At 44.0% G+C, this 20,442-nt stretch overlaps 1 protein-coding gene across 8 annotated transcripts in view; it reads right to left on the minus strand.

Moving 5' to 3' along the window:
- LOC110490036 (MAGUK p55 subfamily member 7) overlaps positions 1 to 20,442 on the minus strand; it is a 269,143-nt gene that overhangs the window by 24,963 nt on the left and 223,738 nt on the right. For all 8 annotated transcript variants that reach the window (XR_005036089.1, XM_036944340.1, XM_036944336.1 and 5 more), the window contains 3 exons: positions 19,172 to 19,342; positions 13,040 to 13,120; positions 4,060 to 4,153 (listed from right to left, as the gene is read on the minus strand). Coding sequence is in view for 7 of the 8 variants with exons in the window: in XM_036944340.1 (XP_036800235.1) it covers positions 4,060 to 4,153; positions 13,040 to 13,120; positions 19,172 to 19,342 (346 nt within the window). In the remaining variant the exon portion in view is untranslated. The remainder of the gene's footprint in view (positions 1 to 4,059; positions 4,154 to 13,039; positions 13,121 to 19,171; positions 19,343 to 20,442) is intronic.

Consider the following 20,442-nt stretch of genomic DNA (forward strand, 5'->3'; position numbering starts at 1 on the left):
TTCTGTCACCAACCAAGGAGGGCCTACAGCAGCACCTAGATGTATGCACAGATTCTGTCAGACCTGGGCCCTGACAGTAAATATCAGTAAGACCAAAATAATGGTGTTCCAAAATAGGTCCAGTCACCAGGACCACAAATACAAATTCCATCTAGACACTGTTGCCCCAAAGCACACAAAAAACTATACATACCTTGGCCTAAACATCAGCGCCACAGGTAACTTCCACAAAGCTATGAACGATCTGAGAGATAAGGCAAGAAGGGCATTCTATGCCATCAAAAGGAACATACATTTCAACATACCAATTAGGATTTGGCTAAAAATACTTGAATCAGTCATAAAACTCCCATATCTACTGGGTGAAATTCCACAGTGTGCCATCACAGCAGTAAGATTTGTGACCTGTTGCCACGTGAAAAGGGCAACCAGTGAAGAACACACACCATTGTAAATACAACCCATATCTATGCTTATTTATTTTATATTGTGTCCTTTACCATTTGTACATTGTTAAAACACTGTATATATATATATACATATATATATATAGTTCTGGGACATGTGGAACAATTTAAGCACAACAAAGCCACAAGAATTAGCCATAGGAATTTGGAAAAATTATTTTGATAATCTATACAAAAACATCCCACAAAAAGACTTATAACAGAACCAATTAGAAATTAAAGAAAAATTTAACATCCTTGAATCAGTCATTTAAAAACAACCAAAATCCATTAGATTACCCAATAACCCAACAAGAACTAAATGAAAAGCTAAAATCTATTAAATCAAAGAAGGCTTGTGGTCTAGACAACATCAGAAATGAAATGCTGAAAAACAGCACACCTGAGTTGCAAAATGCTGTGCTTAAATTGTTCAACATGGTGTTAACTTCTGGCTGCTTCCCTGATGTCTAGAACCAGGGGCTCATCTCCCCTATCCACAAAAGTGGAGACAACAAATCAGACCCCAATAATTACAGGGGAATTTGCGTAAACAGTAACTTGGGAAAGATTTTCTGTAGCATTTTGAATTCAAGAATTCAAACCTTTCTTCAAGAAAAAAATGTAATAAGTAAATGTCAATTTGGCTTTCTCCCTAACCATCGCACTACTGACCATATATACCTTACACACACTAATTAATAAACACGTCCACCAAATCTTTTCAACATTTATATCAATGAATTAGCAGACATGTTGGACCAATCTCCAGCCCCAGGACACTATTTGACACAGAGGTGAAATACCTGCTATATGCTGATGACTTGGTACTTCTATCACCAACCAAAGAAGGTCTTCAACAGAACATTAATATTCTGGAGCAATATTGCCATAATTGGGCCCTGGCAGTAAATTTCCAAAAAACTAAAATCATGATTTTCCAAAAAAAAAAACAGATGTCAGAAACACAAATGTAAATTCATCCTGAACAACACCTTAATTGAACACACAAAAAATGACACCTACCTTGGTCTGACCATATCTGCATCGGGAAACTTTAATATGGCAGTGAATGCACTCAAAGAAAAAGCCCGCAGAGCAATGTATGCAATAAAAATGAAATTATTCAAAATCAACATCCCAATTAAAATTTGGACGAAAATATTTGACAGTGTAATCCTACCAATAGCACTTTATGGAAGTGAGGTTTGGGGGCCACTCAATAAACTGGATTTTAAAATGTGGGACAAACATCCAATTGAAACCCTACATCAAGAGGAGCCATTGCTCCTTCGCCCATGACAGACAGAGCGAGAGACAGAGAGAGAGAGAGAGAGAGACAGAGAGAGATTAGAACAACTTTAATGTCTTCAAAGATGCAATTCATTTTGTAGCACACAAATCCACACAGAGACAGGGAGGGAAAGTCATATAGACAGAGGGATGAGGGGAGTGAAAAAGCAGAATAGCAGATCAGTTAGTAAAAGGTTTCACTAATATCATTTAGAAGTACAGGCTGGGATGAACATTAAGATTCATGTAAAATAAAAACAATTTATCGTTCACCTACCATGAGGACGAACATACTGTATTATAATCTCACTCCTTTCTTATTTGTATATACTTTCCAAACACATATGTGCAGCATACGCACACACAGGCACAGGCGCACACACAATTCTGACTGAGATTCCGTTTAGAACAAGGATATTCTAAAAGCCCACTGTACCGTAGGGACTAGCGATTACTCTTTCAACCACTGACAGGTCGTCAGACAGCATTTCTTCTGTACAACACCAATCCAAACATTTTGGCACAATAATACTTTATACGGTATACTCTTCTGTGTTACACTTTAAATCAGTAACACCGGTTTGTTTAAAGTGTAGAGAAGGTGAATGCCAGGAGCGTGTGTATGTGTGTGTTTGTATGTGTGTGTGCCCTCACTAAAGCCTGGGCTTCAAGAGAGAAGCAGTGGAAGAGGGCAAACAAACAGTTTTCCACCGCCTAATCTCTCTGCTTCAAACTGATCACGGTCATAAAACACCCCGCCAACGAGGAGAGAGATGGAGGAAGAAAAGAAAGACAGAAGTTAAAGAGTGGAAAGAATGTCTACATTTCTAAAAACAAGACAAGTGTGTGCGTTGGTAGACTTTGAGTGCACTCCAAATGGCACCTTAGTCCCTAAACAGTGCACTACTTTTGACCAGGGCCCATATGGCTCTGGTCAAAAGTAGGGCACCATGTAGGGAATAGGATACCATTTGGGATGTGCGTTCACTGGTCCTGATGATCATTGGGCTGAATGTCTGTATTACTGTACTTAAATCCATGTAAAACAAAATTTATAGTAATTGCCCCCAGTAAGAACATTTTATTCAGCTTCAGAAAAGGAGCCTGTAGTCTAACGAGCTCTTACTGTATATTTGTTTATGGGGAAATTCATTTAAAAGGCATACAGTAGCCTATGTTTAAAAAGGCATGCCATAGCCATACACTGCATAGGCTATACTGTTTGTTGCTGCTATATAAATTGGGAGAGCTGCTGTGGACAAGCTAGCATGCCAGGAGAGGTTCAGCTAAATTGGGACTGTATGGATGCTATCCATTTTTAGCAGGGAACAGGGCTTTCCTTGGGAACGTTACACCCACTTTCACGCGCCACTACCAACTGTGGCCAATTTCTCAAGGAGGTTTTCCCTACTGGCACTTAGAGAGAGAGAGAGCGTCTGTGTGTGTGTGTGTGTGTGTGCGTGCACATTGTTCTGATTGCATGCGACGAGGCGCAACGTAAACAAGTCCATCTCACTCTTCTCCTCTCTCCAGCGCCTTATAATTCAGAGTCAGCTGATATGTGTGTGTATGTGTGGAGTGTCCCGAGCATTGCAGCCACATCGCAGTCTCCCCATTTACCCCTGTCTCTAAACTCTGCGAAAAACATCCCATGCCGTGCCCCATCACCAACCACAGCTGAACCAGCCCTAAAAATACAACAATCCAACCTGGTCCCAGCCTCCCTCTGCCCCAGCCATCCTGTTGTGTTGTATGTGTGCGTGCGTTCTACTGTGTATGTCATGTGTTTTTGGGGGGCGAGAAGGGCGGGAAGGCATCCATTACTAAGGATGACGATTTCGGTTTCAATTTGTCCACCGCATAATGTTAGAGCGGCTCCCGGGTGTCAGTGTCGGAAACGGGGCCCGGGGACACCTCAAAGAAACACACACACACAGGGCAGAAAGGGGCCCACTGTGACCTTGGGGCTCTTGTAAAGGGAGGCTTTGTTACAAAGTACCACCTCGCACTCAGAGAAGGAGAGACATAGGGGAGAGCACTGGTCTATTTACAGAGAACCCTGCTCACGTCAGCTGAACTCCTTCCCCAGTCTGTCTCTCACGGTTATAGTTACACTGCCCCTAGAGGCGAAGGAGGCCGAATTCATTGATTCCAAAACGAGATACTGAGATCTCAAATATATGAGTTATAGTTACATTACAGTTGCAGTGCGTGTGGGAATGAAAGGATGCAGATAGCATGTATTTGCTGTGGTGTGTTTTGTATTAGAGATGAGATTAGTGCTGGTAATAGATGTCTGCTGTTTAAAGCCGCTACTTACTTGTTGTTTTGGATGTCCGTCTCAAATATATTTTTGGAGATAAAGTGATACTCCACCCCGTCAATCTCCTGGTTCCTCTTCGGCCGGCTGGTGTCTGTAGTACAGGGAGAGAGGAGAGAGGGGGAGAGTGAGACAGAGAGAGGGAGAGAGAGTGGGGGGTGGGGTGAGAGAGAGAAAGAAAGAGGGAGAGAGAGAAGGATGGAGAGAGATACATCACTACTAATCCAGACATTCTGAGGCATAGTTCTAACAGGAATCCTTCCTTATTACCATCCCAGTAATAAGTCAGTAGTGTACACACATGCACGCACACAAACAGACAAGCACACACAAGCATGCACAGACAGGAGCAGTGCCATTAAACGGAGACTGAGAGGGTAATGTAATTGAGTTGGGTAACTCTCATTAAGATCAGTTCCTACATTTACTTCCCCATAAACCCCTGCCATTAAAAGTGTGACACGTGGAGGGAGCGCGAACGGCAGCACTGTGTATGTGCGTGTGTGTGTGAGAGCAGCTCGGACTGGCCCGGTTCCAGTGGATTTGAGAGTTGCGAGAGGTCCCTCTGTGCCGTCTTTGGATGTTGAACCGCCGCTTGTTTAATGAGAGCTACAGGGGTCAGAGGTCAACTCCGTTACACTCCTCAGACAAATTGTCTGCACGCTCCAACCAGCTCCAAAACAAACTATTAAACTTTTATCACCATTCCTGCAACCACCACACCAGGTTTACAGTTTTTTCCTCCTTTTTTAAAATAATTTGGCATGTGCCTGAGATGTGGTCCTTTCTGGGATGTGGCCTCAGTCATCGGAACAGAGTGGAGGGACAGGGACAAAGGTGTTCTTTTTCCATACTGTATGCTGTTATGTGAGTGGCCAGTGGAGTTCACGGGCGAACACCTATACTACCAGTCAAAAGTTTTAGAACACCTACTCATTCAAGGGTTTTTCCTTATTTTTACTATTGTAGAATAATAGTGAAGACATCAAAACTATGAAATGACACATGGAATCATGTAGTAACCAAAACAGTGTTAAACAAATCTAAATATATTTTATATATGAGATTCTTTAAAGTAGCCACCCTTTATCTTGATGACAGCTTTGCACACTCTTGGCATTCTCTCAACCAGCTTCACGAGGAATACATTTTAATTTACAGGTGCGCCTTCTTAAAAGTTAATTTGTCTAATTTCTTTCCTTCTTAATGCGTTTGAGCCATCAGTTGTGTTGTGACAAGGTACAGAAGATGGTGTTTTACCAAATAGGGCTATGTCCATATTATGGCAAGAACAGATCAAATAAGCAAAGAGAAACGACAGTCCATTATTACTTTAAGACATGAAGGTCAGTCAATACGGAAAATTTCAAGAACTTTGAAAGTTTCTTCAATGCGGTCGCAAAAACAATCAAGCGTTATGATGAAACTGGCTATCATAAGAACCGCCACAGGAATGGAAGACCCAGAGTTACCTCTGCTGCAGAGGGTAAGTTCATTACCAGCCTCAGAAATTGCAGCCCAAATAAATACTTCACAGAGTTCAAGTAACAGACATCTCAACATCAACTGTTCAGAAGAGACTACGTGAATCGGGCCTACATGGACAATTTGCTGTAAAGAAACCACTACTAAAGGACCCCAGTAAGAAGAAGAGACTTGCTTGGGCCAAGAAACACGAGCAATGGACATTAGACCGGTGGAAATGTGTCCTTTGGTCTGGAGTCCAAATTGGAGATTTTTTGGTTCCAACCGCCGTGTCTTTGTGAGAAGCGGTGTGGGTGAACGGATGATCTCCGCATGTGTATTTCCCACCGTAAAGCATGGAGGAGGAGGTGTGATGGTGTGGGGGTGCTTTGCTGGTGACACTGTCTGTGATTGATTTAGAAATCAAGGCACACTTAACCAGCATGGCTACCACAGCTTTCTGCAGTGATACGCCATCCCATCTGGTTTGAGCTAAGTAGGACTATCATTTGTTTTTCAACAGGACAATGACCCAACACACCTCCAGGCTGTGCATGGGCTATTTGACCAAGAAGGAGAGTGATGGAGTGCTGCATCAAACGCCCTGGCCTCCACAATCCCCCAACATCAACCCAATTCAGATGGTTTGGGATGAGTTGAACCGCAGAGTGAAGGAAAAGCAGCCAACAAGTGCTCAGCATTTGTGGGAAATCCCTCAATACTGTTGGAAAAGCATTCGAGGTGAAGCTGATTGAGAGAATGCAAAGTGTGTGCAAAAGCTGTCAACGGGGTGAAGGGTGGTTACTTTGAAGAATGTCAAATATAAAATTGGTTACTACATGATTCCATATATGTTATTTCATAGTTTTGATGTCTTCACTACTTTCTACAATGTAGAAAATAGTAAAGATGAAGAAAAATCCTTGAATAAGTTGGTGTTCTAAAACTTTTGACTGGTAGTGTACGTGATTTACTGGATCTGTTGCTCAGTTTGAAAACGGTAAATCGATCCTTCCCAAAAGAGACAAGAGGAAGAACTAGACTCTGCAAATAATCAAGTACTCATCAACAAACTATGTTTTCTGGGAGAGGGGAGGAGGAGGGCTGGCTACAGGAACAGTCACTATTCTCGAGGGTAGGAAGAAGAGGAGGTCACTGTCATTGCCGGGCCTGGACAGTGAGGTCTCTGTCAGGACTGGGAGGCAGCTAGTGCTAGCTGCTACATAAGTAGGCCTGGTAGATTACACCTGTGATGGTGTTTCATGAGTCGAGGACGAGGTGGTAGCTTTGCTGATCTTCAGCAATTTGGCATGAGCTTAAACAAATCAAGCTTTTTTGCTGCATTTTTGTGCACCACTTGGTCTTTCCTTTAGTTTATCCATCTTGAATAATGCACTCACTCTCCATTCGAGTCCGACCTAACTTTCTTTTTAAACTTGAAAGCCAATTAGGTAAGTTGGCCGAGGCGGGCTGCCACCGGCGCTGCTGAGAAATAGGCTAATTGGATGCATGAAAACAATATTGTCTGTCTGACTTGCCTACTACCCCTGTATACTGAACAAAAATATATGTAAAGTGTTGGTCCCATGATTCATTAAATAAAAGATCCCAGAAATGTTCCATTCACACAAAAAGCTTATTTCTCTCAAATGTTGTGCACAAATTTGTTTCCATCCCTTTTAGTGAGCATGTCTCTTTTGCCAAGATAATCTATTCACCTGACAGGTGTGGCATACCAAAAAACTGACTAAACAGCATGGCCATTACACAGGTGCACCTTGTGCTGGGTACATTAAAAAGCCACTCTAAAATGTGTAGTTTGTCACACAACACAATGCCAGAGATGTCTCAAGTTTTGTGGGAGTGTGCATTTCGCATGCTAACTGCAGTAATGTCCACAAGAGCTGTTGTTGCCAGTGGAAGTAGGAAACTCCACCTCGCATAAGGCATCGCAGCTGGTACAGCTGCCAGCAAAACAGTTGACATCCAACTGCTGCTTCACTGCTCATATCCTATCATTATATTATATTATTAAATCACATACTAAACACAGATGAGGGGAAACTACAAAACCTTAAGAGGGACAAACAAACAGCACATGCAGCACATCTCACAAACACAGAATAGTGCCAGTTCAGCCTCTTAAGAATGGAAGAGGGCCAGGTTAGTTTGTGAGACAGAGCTGAGGGACTCTCAGCACGGTCAGTTGGTGAGTGAATTTAGATGGGGCCCTTGGAAAGATGAGATTTTCGCATACAAAGAAGATGCTGTATCAACAAAAAAACAGATTGCAACTTGCAAAACGTGCGGGAAGAAAATTACAGACGAAGGCACAACAATTTCCAACTTTGTTCGACATTTGAAGCAGCACAAAGAACGGTAAGTCGTGGCTAATATAGCCGACAGCTATATATTTTATAACTTTACTAGTGTATCATGTAGGCTAACGTGACGTTAAATCAATGAGGTCAGTGCGGGAACGTGATCATTGCATCCAAGATTGAGCTACAACTGGCTAGGCAGTTGGTCGGCTAAATCCTGCCTGATGTTCCTAAAACAAGGTTGGGCGATAGTGTACAAGCCTACATCGCCCGATCACATGGCTACCCATGTATTTTCATCGAAATATAACATTTATTTGGAAAGTAATAAATATATAGATATTTTTAAAAGCATCCAGGATTTGCGTAAATGTAATATACAAACTATTACTCTTGTTAAAAATAGGAAATGCTATTACATTTGGTGAAGAGCACATTATGACTTGTTTAGGACTCGAAACTCAAAGTTTAGGACTTGAGACTTGTCGGTCTTGACTTGGGACTTGACTTGGGACTTGAGTGCTAAGACTTGAGACTTACTTGTGACTTGTAAAACAATGACTTGGTCCCACCTCTGGTCACCAGACATGTCACCCAATGAGCATATTTGGAATGCTCTAGATTGACGTGCACGACATCGTGTTCCAGTTCCCGCCAATATCCAGCCACTTCGCACAGCCATTGAAGAGGAGTGGGACAACATTCCACAGGCCACAGTCAACAGCCTGATAAACTCTATGCGAAGGAGATGTGTCGCGAAGCATAAGGCAATTGGTGATCACACCAGATACTGACAGATACTGACTGGTTTTCATCAATGGAACAGTAGTGGAGAGTAGTGGAGAGGGTAGCAAGTTTTAAGTTCCTCGGCATACACATCACAGACAAACTGAATTGGTCCACTCACACAGACAGCATCGTGAAGAAGGCGCAGCAGCGCCTCTTCAACCTCAGGAGGCTGAAGAAATTTGGCTTGTCACCAAAAGCACTCACAAACTTCTACAGATGCACAATCGAGAGCATCCTGGCGGGCTGTATCACCGCCTGGTATGGCAACTGCACCGCCCTCAACCGTAAGGCTCTCCAGAGGGTAGTGAGGTCTGCACAACGCATCACCGGGGGCAAACTACCTGCCCTCCAGGACACCTACACCACCCGATGTCACAGGAAGGCCATAAAGATCATCAAGGACATCAACCACCCGAGCCATTGCCTGTTCACCCCGCTATCATCCAGAAGGCGAGGTCAGTACAGGTGCATCAAAGCTGGGACCGAGAGACTGAAAAACAGCTTCTATCTCAAGGCCATCAGACTGTTAAACAGCCACCACTAACACTGAGTGGCTGCTGCCAACACACTGACACTGACTCAACTCCAGCCACTTTAATAATGGGAATTGATGGGAAATGATGTAAATATATCACTAGCCACTTTAAACAATGCTACCTTATATAAATGTTACTTACCCTACATTATTCATCTCATATGCATACGTATATACTGTACTCTATATCATCGACGGTATCCTTATGTAATACATGTATCACTAGCCACTTTATACTATACTATGCCACTTTGTTTACATACTCATCTCATTTGTACATACTGTACTCGATACCATCTACTGTATCTTGCCTATGCTGCTCTGTACCATCACTCATTCATATATCCTTATGTACATATTCTTTATCCCCTTACACTGTGTACAAGACAGTAGTTTTGGAATTGTTAGTTAGATTACTTGTTATTACTTCATTGTCGGAACTAGAAGCACAAGCATTTCGCTACACTCGCATTAACATCTGCTAACCATGTGTATGTGACAAATAAAATTTGATTTGATGATTTGATTTTGATTTGAAATATATATTTATGACCAACATATGCATATCTGTATTCCCAGTCATGAGAAGTCCATATATTTGGTTCTAATGATTTTATTTAGATTGACAGATTTCCTTATATGAACTCAACTCAGGATCACCTTTGAAATTGTTGCATGTTATTTTTATATTTTTGTTTAGTGTCGATTGGACAATACAAAACACTTTACTTGCTACATGTGGAAATGAAAAAGGAGGGTTTACTGTCAAAATGATTTATTAAAATAAATAATCAAATATAGACATTGGTGTGAGATGATGGGCTCATGGGCCCCCAGAGCTCATGGACCCCCCAGCCTTGCGTGGGCTGCAGGGGCTTCCACTACGCCCTTGCTTTCAGTACATATAGACAAAACGAATCCATATTATTTACCATCTGCTCAGTGGCATAGGAAATATTTACGGTGCAACAAAGGAATCTGAAATGAATTTCATTCCCCAATCATGGAAAATATCTGTCAGTGATTCTGGCCTCAAATCAAAATGTTTAACCCCTATCCTAATTGGCTTATTGCAATCATTTTAGTGTTTCTGACTGGCTGGTTTACATTTGACATACACAGGGAGGGAAGAAAAAGCCTTAACTTCAGAAATATGTCGGTTTTTTTTATTAACAAAGGGGGTAGCAGCAAGTGTTAAATATATCCATCTGTAGCCTGTACGTTGGCAGTGATCAAATAAAAAAGGAGAAAATAGATACTTTCCGAGACCCTTTCCCTCTCAATGAAACACAGAGGTCTAGTACACTATATGTCATCATCTATAAGGGGTTAGACTATGTCTGGGGCCCATTATACATACAACCACGGGTCACATTTGTGAACAATTAACAGCAGGAACTATGGGGAAAAGAGTGACTGCGATGGGATTTTAATACCAGTGACATTTCAAGTGTCAGACGTAGAATGGGACACATCCATTATGCCACGCTGCATGTTACAATCATGGCAATTAATATCAACAGTTTCCCTTTTTCCTCTCCTCCTCGCACATTTGCCAGCTAGCCTGCAGTAAATATGCAATTACTCAGCTTAACTGCATAAATCAAACCAAATCATTTGTTCTAACATGTTGGCCTTGGTTAGGGCTTGTGGGCTCAGAAATCGTTTTTTGCTCCTCCACGCTGAAAAAAAAAACCTAGAAAAAGTTAAAATCTCAGCGTTGGCAGCAGTGTGAGTCAAAGTCACAAGCATTATAGTGCTGGATGGTGTCCAGCATTATGGCAAGCTGTCATTTTGTTCTTATAGATGGAGGGAGGTGGAGAGTGGGGAGGGAGAGGAGAGAGAGAGGGGAAGGGTGTACAGTGGTGTTGCCAAAACATGAGGCAGTGGAATGGCATTTCTTCAGGAGGTAGAAAATAAAGCACTGTTTCCTCCATCACTCTCGGCTTGTCATACGGGCTGCGAAAAACAGACAATTACACTCAGAAGGAGAACCACTCCACTCGCCTGGGTCTGAGTGTGTGTGTGTGTGTGTGTGTGTGTGTGTGTGTGAGAGAGGGTGTGTGTGTGTGAGAGTATGTGTCTGTCTGGAGGACTGGGGCCTTGAGACGCACAGTCCCCCAGCCTGAGAGCAACGCCTTGGCGTTAGTCACTCCCAGACACCTCAGTGTGTATGAGTGTTTCTGTGTGTGAGTGTGTGTGTGCTTCCGTGCATGGGTCTATGGACCTTCACCCTTATCAACAACCACGAAGGCGAAAACCAAATTGGCAGCAGAATGCTAAAACCCCTTCATCCAGGGTGATTGTCCGATTTCTTACCAGTTTAAAAATCACAGGGGACATTTGGCCTCAGTTTAGAATCTAACCTGGAACCCTGTACGTTCAGTGTACACTACCAGTCATTGTGTGTGAGGGTTCAGCTCACTGTGGGAATCCAGCCAGAAACTAGACAGAGTGTCCGTCCAAAATGGCACCCTATTCCCTATACACTGAGTGTACAAAACATTAGGAACACCTTCCTAATATTGAGTGCAACCCCTTTTGCCCTCAGAACAGCTTCAATTAGTTGGGGCATGGAATACAAGGTGTGGAAAGCTATGTTGACTCCAACAGTTGTGTCAAGTTAGCTGGATGTCCTTTTGGTGGTGGACCATTCTTGATACACATGGGAAACAGTTGAGCATGAAAAACTCGGCGGCGTTGCAGTTCTTGACACACTTAAACCGGTGCACCTGGCACTTAAATATTTTGTATTCCCCATTCACCCTCTGAATGGCACATATACACAATCCATGTCACACTTGTCTCAAGGCTTAAAAATCTTTCTTTAACCCGTCTCCTCCCCTTCATCTACACTGATAAAAGTGGATTCAACAGGTGACATCAATAAGGGATCATAGCGTTTGGTCAGCAGCATACCACCCTGCATCCCACTGCTGGCTTGCCTCTGAAGTTAACCAGGGTTGGTCCCTGGATGGGAGACCAGATGCTGCTGGAAGTGGTGTTGGAGGGCCAGTAGGAGGCACTCTATTCTCTGGTCAATTTGTTCTAATTATCCAGTGATTTGGGACATTGGTGTCTTTCGGATGGGGTGTTAAACGGATATCCTGACTCTTTGTGGTCAACAAAGATCCCATGGTACTTACCGTAAGAGTAGGGGTGTTAATCCTGGTGTCCTGGACAAATTCCCAATCATACCATCATGACCAACTAATCATCCCCAGCTTCCAATTGGCTCATTCATCTCACTAACTATTCACCAGGTCATTGCTGTAAATGAGAACGTGTTCTCAGTCAACTTACCTGGTCAAATATTTTTTATTCACTTGGTCAGTCTATGTCATGGAAAAAAATATTTTGTACACAGCTTCATCTGCCCCGGTAAAAAGTAGTGCACTACATAGTGAACAGGGTGTCATTTGGGAGGCACAAAGAGCAACTTGTCTCCATAACCATCTGATACAGACAAGAGCTTCTATTATTATTGATTACAAAGACAAGAGCATCCATCCTGTTGCCTGTCAGTCTCACTGGGGATGGTAAGAGAGGCTGAGGAGGAAACCAAATGACTACTTCAGACCCTAAAACCATCTGCCAATAAAAGGATCCAAAACATACGGAGGAGAGGATATCTAAACTCAGACTGACCACAACCGAAGAGAGACCCCCCCCCTCCCCACACACACACACACTCCTAGTCTGGCAGAGATGTTCTAGTCCACGGGTCAGCGGCAGCTGGACACACACACACACACACACACACCTCCACCAGTCTGGGTCAGCGGTGGGTGGAAATACTGTTGTATGTGTATGCGTGTGTGTGTGTGTGCGTGTCTAACTGTAACTACGGGTCACAAGCGGGTAGACTTACGTGGCACGGTAACGCTGAAGTGTCGGGGGTCAGAGATCAGCAGCTTCCTCTTCAGCTCATTTAGACCTACCCCCGCGGGACCTGGAGAGAGACAAAGACAAAGAGTGAGCAAGAGAGAGAGAGGCAGAGAGGGACGGAAGGAGGGAGGAGAGAAAGGGAGTTTAGCATTATTAAAACAACATCCGTCATGCAGTCATCACTGCCTCCTCATAATGAAGGTGGGCTAGCGAGAGGCCGGGCCGGAGGAGCGAGGCAGTGTGGAGGCCAGGTCCAGGACAGGACGCAGCGGAGCGGAATGTTTTCCGTCCCATACGCCAATGACAGACACTGACAATTGGAGCTCAGGCCAAGTTTCAGCACCGACCGTTTGTGTGCTGGTGTTTACAGACCTACTGAAGGCAGACCCACACACATACACACACACACCTCGGTCCACGGTTTGGAACTGAGAGGGCCAGATTGTGAAACTCACTGACCGAGACCTCTGTGCTCTCACTACTGTAAATATGACTGGGGTGTAGTGACAGGAGGAGAAAAGGAGGAGAGGAGTGAGGGAGAGAGAGGATTGCAGCACCAAAGGGGCCTGCCAAGAGAGCACTTTGTTGTGTTTCCCTGAACAGCCTGAAAAATCAACAAGGACCCGTCCCAGTGGGCAGCTGGGTTTTCCATCACATCTACTGGAGAGAGGGAGGGAGGAAGGGGAGGAGAGCAGTAGGGAAGAGGGAGAGAGGGATGGAGAGAGGGAGGGATAGAGCGAGAGAGGGAGATAGGGATGGGGAGATGTAAGGATGGTGAGAGAGAGAGCGGGAGAGCGAAAGAGAGAGAGAGAAGGGGGGTAATGCAATATTGATTTGTCTGCGGCTCCAGAGCCTTGCGCTCCCACCTCTGACATTTCCCCCTCTCTCTCTTCCCCCTGTCTCCCTCTACACCCTCCTGAAAAGATATACTCGATGACTTCAGCAGGAATGGCTAAGCTGATATATGAGGCTAATTCAAACGGTCTCCATATAGATGTCTTCAAATAGTGTGGACAACAATCAATTCCGGAAGTACAAGGTTCCATGCCCCTGGTTCTAGAAGTATTACCGCGGCAACTAGCTCCACAGCTGCTCTATACAGTCCGCTTGTAGAAAGGCACAAAGGCAGGGTTGATCCTGGACGGAATTCCTGACATGGTTGTCGTTCTGGGCAGGCACCACGAACGCATCAGGCCCTATTGGAAATTCATTTTCGCAGGCAAATGTGTTTAGCAGGCCGCCATCTAAAACAAATGGACATTGAGTTCACTCACTGATGTGGATGAGGTGGAAAAAGAGAGTGAGAGCGAGAGAGAGAAAAAATAGGGAGATGGGGTTATAAGCTGAAGTTGAACACAAGCGCTGTACTGTTAGACATCAGAGTGTGGATCCTATTCCCCCTGTCTGTTTGTCTCTGTCCTATCTGGTGCGTTAACCTACACTTCACCCCCCCGTCCGTCCGTCTGTCCGTCCAGAGAGGTTTTTAGCTGCTCTGATAAACAGGTGCAAACAGACTGCCTTTTAGAGCCGGTGTGTGTGAGAATGAGACAGAGAGCCACTTCAGGCCACGCGACACACACCTACAGTCCTGATGCAGACAGACAATAACACTCGTAACACTCTCTAGTCCTAGGCTGCTTCCCAAATGGCATCCTATTCCCTATGAGCCCTGGTCAAAAGCAGTGCACTACATAGACAATAGAGTACCATTTGAGACAGAGCCCTAGTTTACCGCTCGGCCATATGTCCTCCGTCACATGGTCCCTGTAAGTGATAAAAGCTGTTTCCTCAGCACATTCATCCTCTGTTCCCTGTGTAAGAAAAATAAAAAGGAGAGATCGACCAATAGCGCGGGCCGCCGGGCTCTAGCAAAGTGCGGTCGCCATCTCACATAAACAGCACATGGCCGCGTGAAGACGGCAATCAATCTTTCAGGAGAGTTTTTAGAGAAAAAGTCCAAAAGGGGTCTTGACGCTCCTCGCCACGTAGATTTATTAAGACGAGGAAACGGAGTTAACTTTTTAAATTTGTTTTGAGAGACCACAAGGAATGTGACTGTGCTGTTTAAAGAAGGATGTGTGTGTGTGTGACTGTGCTGTTTAAAGACGGATGTGTGTGTGTGTGGCGGCGGAGATCTGGCATGTTGTTGTAGGTGTTAAAGGCGCTGGAGCGTACTAATACAGGCCTTTTATGACCCGTATCTCAGAACAGTGGTAAGACAGAGAAGCAGGCTGCAGGCGGCCATGCTACTACCCCCCAGTCTAGGTCTGCTTCCCAAATGTAAGTCAATTCCCTTTATAGTGCAATACTTTTGACCAGGGCCAATAGGGCAGTTTACTATAAAGGGAATAGGGGGCCATTTGGTACACAGCCCCAGAGATCAGAGTTTTTAGTTCAAACACGGTTGTTTGTCTGAAGTAATGCGGAGTAGAGCTGAGCAGCGGTGGTTGTTGGCCACTCTTCCCGGCGGTATCAGGCCCCACTACGAGCACCTCACCGTGGGATGACAAACGGCTCACGCTCCCTTACATTTCTACAGCTCTCATTACACTATTCTCACCTTCTACATCGCTCCCTCTCCATGCGCTTTCTGCTTGAGTCCCAAATGTCACCCTATACCCTTAATAGTGCACTACTTTTGACCAGAACCTATAGGGAACAGGTCTCTCACTATCTCTACATCTGATGTACGGCGGAGGACATTCTTAAGAATGCCTCGGACGGCCATTAAGGCCTGTGGTGGATTCCATTTGTGCTATCTTCTGCCAATTCAATACGCTGCCCGTGAGGCCTACACTACACTGTGGTCTCTGGTCTGGGGCTTATTGTCAGAACGAGCAGAAATAAAGAGACCGCTCTATTGTGCATTGTTTGTTTTTAACAATCTCCAATACAATGGCAACCGTATCAAATAAAAAAGCCCCAATAAAAAAGCATATTTCTTTGCAATTGTTTCTGGATTATACTTGATTGTTATAGTGTGTTGAGTTGTGTTGTATTGCGTCACCCCCCTCTCTCTCCCCAAGCCATCGGGAAGGAGGGCACGTGGTGGGTCGGTGCTCCTGCCCTCCTCTACTCCGCTACAGGCAGGCAGGTTGCAGTGCCAGTAAAAGTGTCAGCCTGCATTACTGCCCTCATTAGAGAAACCGCCTTTAATATCTGAAGTCTTAATAACTTCCAGGCCAAACGCAGAGCATATCACATAGAGTTAGAGCTGAGGGGAAGCGGAGGGGCGATGTGGACGGTGTGAGGCCTATCCAACCTCCACTGCCTCCCACCACCCGGCCAGACAGAGCAGGCAGGGCTAGAGTAACCTCAGACTCCCAATGCCTACCCTGCTCTCTTCAGCCCAATAAGCCTAGGACGACAACTATATGCTGAACAAAATCATAAGGCCACAAATGTATTAAATCTCATTCGATGTCTTACATTTTTCCACTTACGGTAAGAATATTCTAGTGAAACTAAATTGACCTTAGCTTTACAGTAAAACAGGGAAGAATGTAGAGGTAAACATATCAATTGGCTCTGATAAATAATCAAATTTCATTTGAGAAAACATCAGTGGTTTTCAGTGAACTGTGTATGTGTAAAATATATATTTTTATTGGCCCCGCAGATAAGCATCTTGATTTGAACTCTGTAATGCAATCTCTCGGTTACCGACATCCATGCTAATAAGAGTAGGGAGAGTATAGGGTCTACGTTGTTCGTTAGCGCTTATTTTTGACTTTACATCCACACTGAGGAATACATAGCTCGACGGATGTTGGATGCTCCAGGGACCTTCCTTCCAATAGGGAAACAACGAGAAGAATGCTGTTTTACTTTTGAGCGGAGTGTGGCTGTGTGTCAGTGGAGATGGAAAGAGGAATGAGGATGGGGCCAAGGCAAGCTCAGCACAGAAGACTGCATGGTCGTGTTTAGAGGACCGACACACCGACTTCACTTTACCCCCATAACGAGGTGCCTGACGTTTAAAATCGAGATAGATTGAGGAAGGGAGAGAGAAATCGAGTTCCTCATGAGTTCCTTATAAGACAAAAGTGGGACAACTTCAGGGGGGAGAAAAGAAAGGAGAGCATAAAGGAGGGGAAACAAAATCAGATCTCTCCTTTTGTCCTTTGCTTCGTTAGGTGTGGTTGTTGTCCAGTTTACAGAAGTCAATTGAAAATATTTACATTAGAGTTACAGAGGAGAGAGAGGCTGTGGAGGCTTCCACTGTGCTGCACAACCGGACATGCTGCCTGGCAAGAAAATGGGCTAGCTAATTAGCAACACCCTACGATGAAGTCCATACCACTGCATTTCACTACACCAAGGCCTGGTCAAATCATGCTAAAACAGCCAAGAATGATTCATATCCAGCTGCACCGATCGGTAGGATATCTAACCTTGAGAAGAAAAAGCGATGTGTGAGGTATGCATTCATTATTTGTGTCATTTGCAATAATAGTTCCAATATTTCTATTCAGGTTGTAAGTCTTAATTCTGTTGCACCTGGGCTTAACGTTATTGTTCCACCAGTCGTTGGCACAAAGCTTTACTCAAAGCTACAAAAGAAACAATAAAAAAATGCAGCTAAATTCATTTCAAGAGTTTGGCACTTTACAAAGCCTTCTGGAGGACTTTGAAATACCAGCCTTAAAGGCAAGTGTTAACAATTCTGTAGTCTAAAGAAAGAGGGAAAATGAACATTGAGAGTCAGAGCAAGGTGCTGTAAATGAAAAGCACCAAATATGACTGAATCCCCAGCCTGCCAGCCCTGTAGATTCCACCAGGGATTTGAAAGTTAAGGGGGCTTGCATGTATTGCAAAACAAATAGCTAAATGGCATTATACTGAGAAAGATGGGATAATCTGTGGACATCAGAGTGTTGGAGTTAAAATCAGAATAAATGTTGGATTGGCCGCTGTGGGTGAAAATCCAGCACTTGAAGAAAGAGGAAATTAGGAATATAATTATTTAACTACAGGTACCGTAGATGTGAGAGAAAATAGCTGTAAGTAGCAGTAGAAGTATTGTTATCTGTTAGTTTACTCCAATCAGGGTAGGGATGGTAGGGTGGGGGATATAGAGAAAAATAAATAAATAAGGGGGATTAGAAATGATGCAGACAATTCAATCTCTCTTTCCCTCTCTTTCTCAAACTCTCTTTCCCTCTCTTTCTCAAGCTCTCTTTCCCTCTCTTTTTCAAGCACTCTTTCCCTCTCTTTCTCAAACTCTCTTTCCCTCTCTTTCTCAAGCTCTCTTTCCCTCTCTTTCTCAAGCTCTCTTTCCCTCTCTTTCTCAAGCTCTCTTTCCCTCTCTTTTTCAAGCTCTCTTTCCCTCTCTTTCTCAAGCTCTCTTTCCCTCTCTTTCTCAAGATCTCTTTCCCTCTATTTCTCAAGCTCTCTTTCCCTCTCTTTCTCAAGCTCTCTTTCCCTCTCTTTCTCAAGCTCTCTTTCCTTCTCTTTCTCAAGCTCGCTTTCCCTCTCTTTCTCAAGCTCTCTTTCCCTCTCTTTCTCAAGCTCTCTTTCCCTCTCTTTTTCAGGCTCTCTTTCCCTCTCTTTCTCAAGCTCTCTTTCCTTCTCTTTCTCAAGCTCTCTTTCCCTGTCTTTCTCAAACTCTATTTCCCTCTCTTTCTCAAGCTCTCTTTCCTTCTCTTTCTCAAGCTCTCTTTCCCTCTCTTTCACAAGCTCTCTCTCGCTCTCTCTTTCTGGGGAAACCAGTTTTAGACAATGGCCTCTGCCTTTCCAATTCCAACAGCCTAGCAGTCCCCCTGTTCCCAGTCCCCCATGGTGGCAGTAGTCAGTTACTCACCGACTACAGCAGGACCACCAGCCCAGTCCCCCTGCTCCCAGTCCTCCATGGTGGCAGTAGTCAGTTACTCACCGACTACAGCAGGACCACCAGCCCAATCCCCCTGCTCCCAGTCCCCCATGGTGGCAGTAGTCAGTTACTCACCGACTACAGCAGGACCACCAGCCCAGTCCCCCTGCTCTCAGTCCCCCATGGTGGTAGTAGTCAGTTACTTGGCACCACTCTGCCATTGCCTGTGTGTATGTGTGTGACTGACTGTGTGTGTGTTTGTGTCTGTGTGTGTGTGTGACTGACTGTGTGTGTGTTACTCACCGACGAGGACCACCAGCCTGTGCTTGGCCCCACTCTGCCTGCAGTGGGGAGTCACCTCCTCGTAGGTGGGCACGTCAGCCATGTCGTACTGCTCACTCTTCTTACACTCATACATGGATTTGTTGGTCTTCTTGTCTCGCCTGCTGAGGCGGAAGCTCCGGCGAAAACCAGCTACAAATCAGAGAGAGGTGGAGGGGGGAGTGAGAAAGAAAATGTTTAGTCAGTCAATAAGGGGAAGAAAGGAGGCTGTGTGTGTGTACAGTATGTACCAGTGCCCTCAGACAGTATTCACACCCTTTTGACTTTTTAAACAATTTGTTGTGTTAAAGCTTGAATTAAAAATGGATTAAATTGAGATTTTTGGGTAAAGAATAATATATGAATATATTCCAAAACATGCATCCATGTTTACAACAAGGCACTAAAAGTAATACTGCAAAAAAATGTGGCAAAGCAATTCACTTTTTGTCGTGAATACAAAGTGTTATGTTTGGGGCAAATCCAATACAACACATTACTGAGCGCCACTCTCCACATTTTCAAGCATAGTGGTGGCTGCATCATGTTATGGTTATGCTTGTAACTGTTAAGGACTGGGGAGTGACCAAGTTACAGTTTTTACTTAAATATACTTGAAAATCTATGGCAAGACCTGAAAATGGTTGTCTAGCAATGATCAAGAACCAAGAGCTTGAAGAATTTTGAAAGGAAAATTGGCCAAATCTTGCACGATCCAAGAGTGGAAAGCTCTTAGAGACTTACCAAGAAAGACTTACAGCTGTAATTGCTGCCAAAGATGCTTCTAGAAAGTATTGACTCAGGGGTGTGAATAATTATGTAAATATAATATTTCTGCATTTTATTTTCAATACATTTGCAAACATTGCTTAAATCATGTTTTGAGTTTGTCATTATGGGGTATTGTGTGTAGATGGGTGAGATTGAATTTATTTAATCCATTTTGAATTCAAGCTGGAATAAGTCAAGGGGTATGAATACTTTCTGAAGGCACTGTATTTGTGCCATTTGTACAAAATGCCTGCAGATACAGATGAACAGTTATTATTGTTATTATCTTGGCAACAGTGCACTTCTGGTTTAGTGTAACATATTGAGAGTCATATCTGTGCTGTAGGTGAGAGTACTGAACACTAAGCCAAACAGTTTCTCTGTGATCAAATCTGTGCCCCAAATGGCACCCTATTCCATATGTAGTGCACAACTTTGACCAAGGCCCATAGGGCTCTGGTCAAAAGTAGTGCACAATATAG

The sequence above is a fragment of the Oncorhynchus mykiss genome, chromosome 15, assembly GCF_013265735.2.
Source record: "Oncorhynchus mykiss isolate Arlee chromosome 15, USDA_OmykA_1.1, whole genome shotgun sequence".
NCBI lineage: Eukaryota > Metazoa > Chordata > Actinopteri > Salmoniformes > Salmonidae > Oncorhynchus > Oncorhynchus mykiss.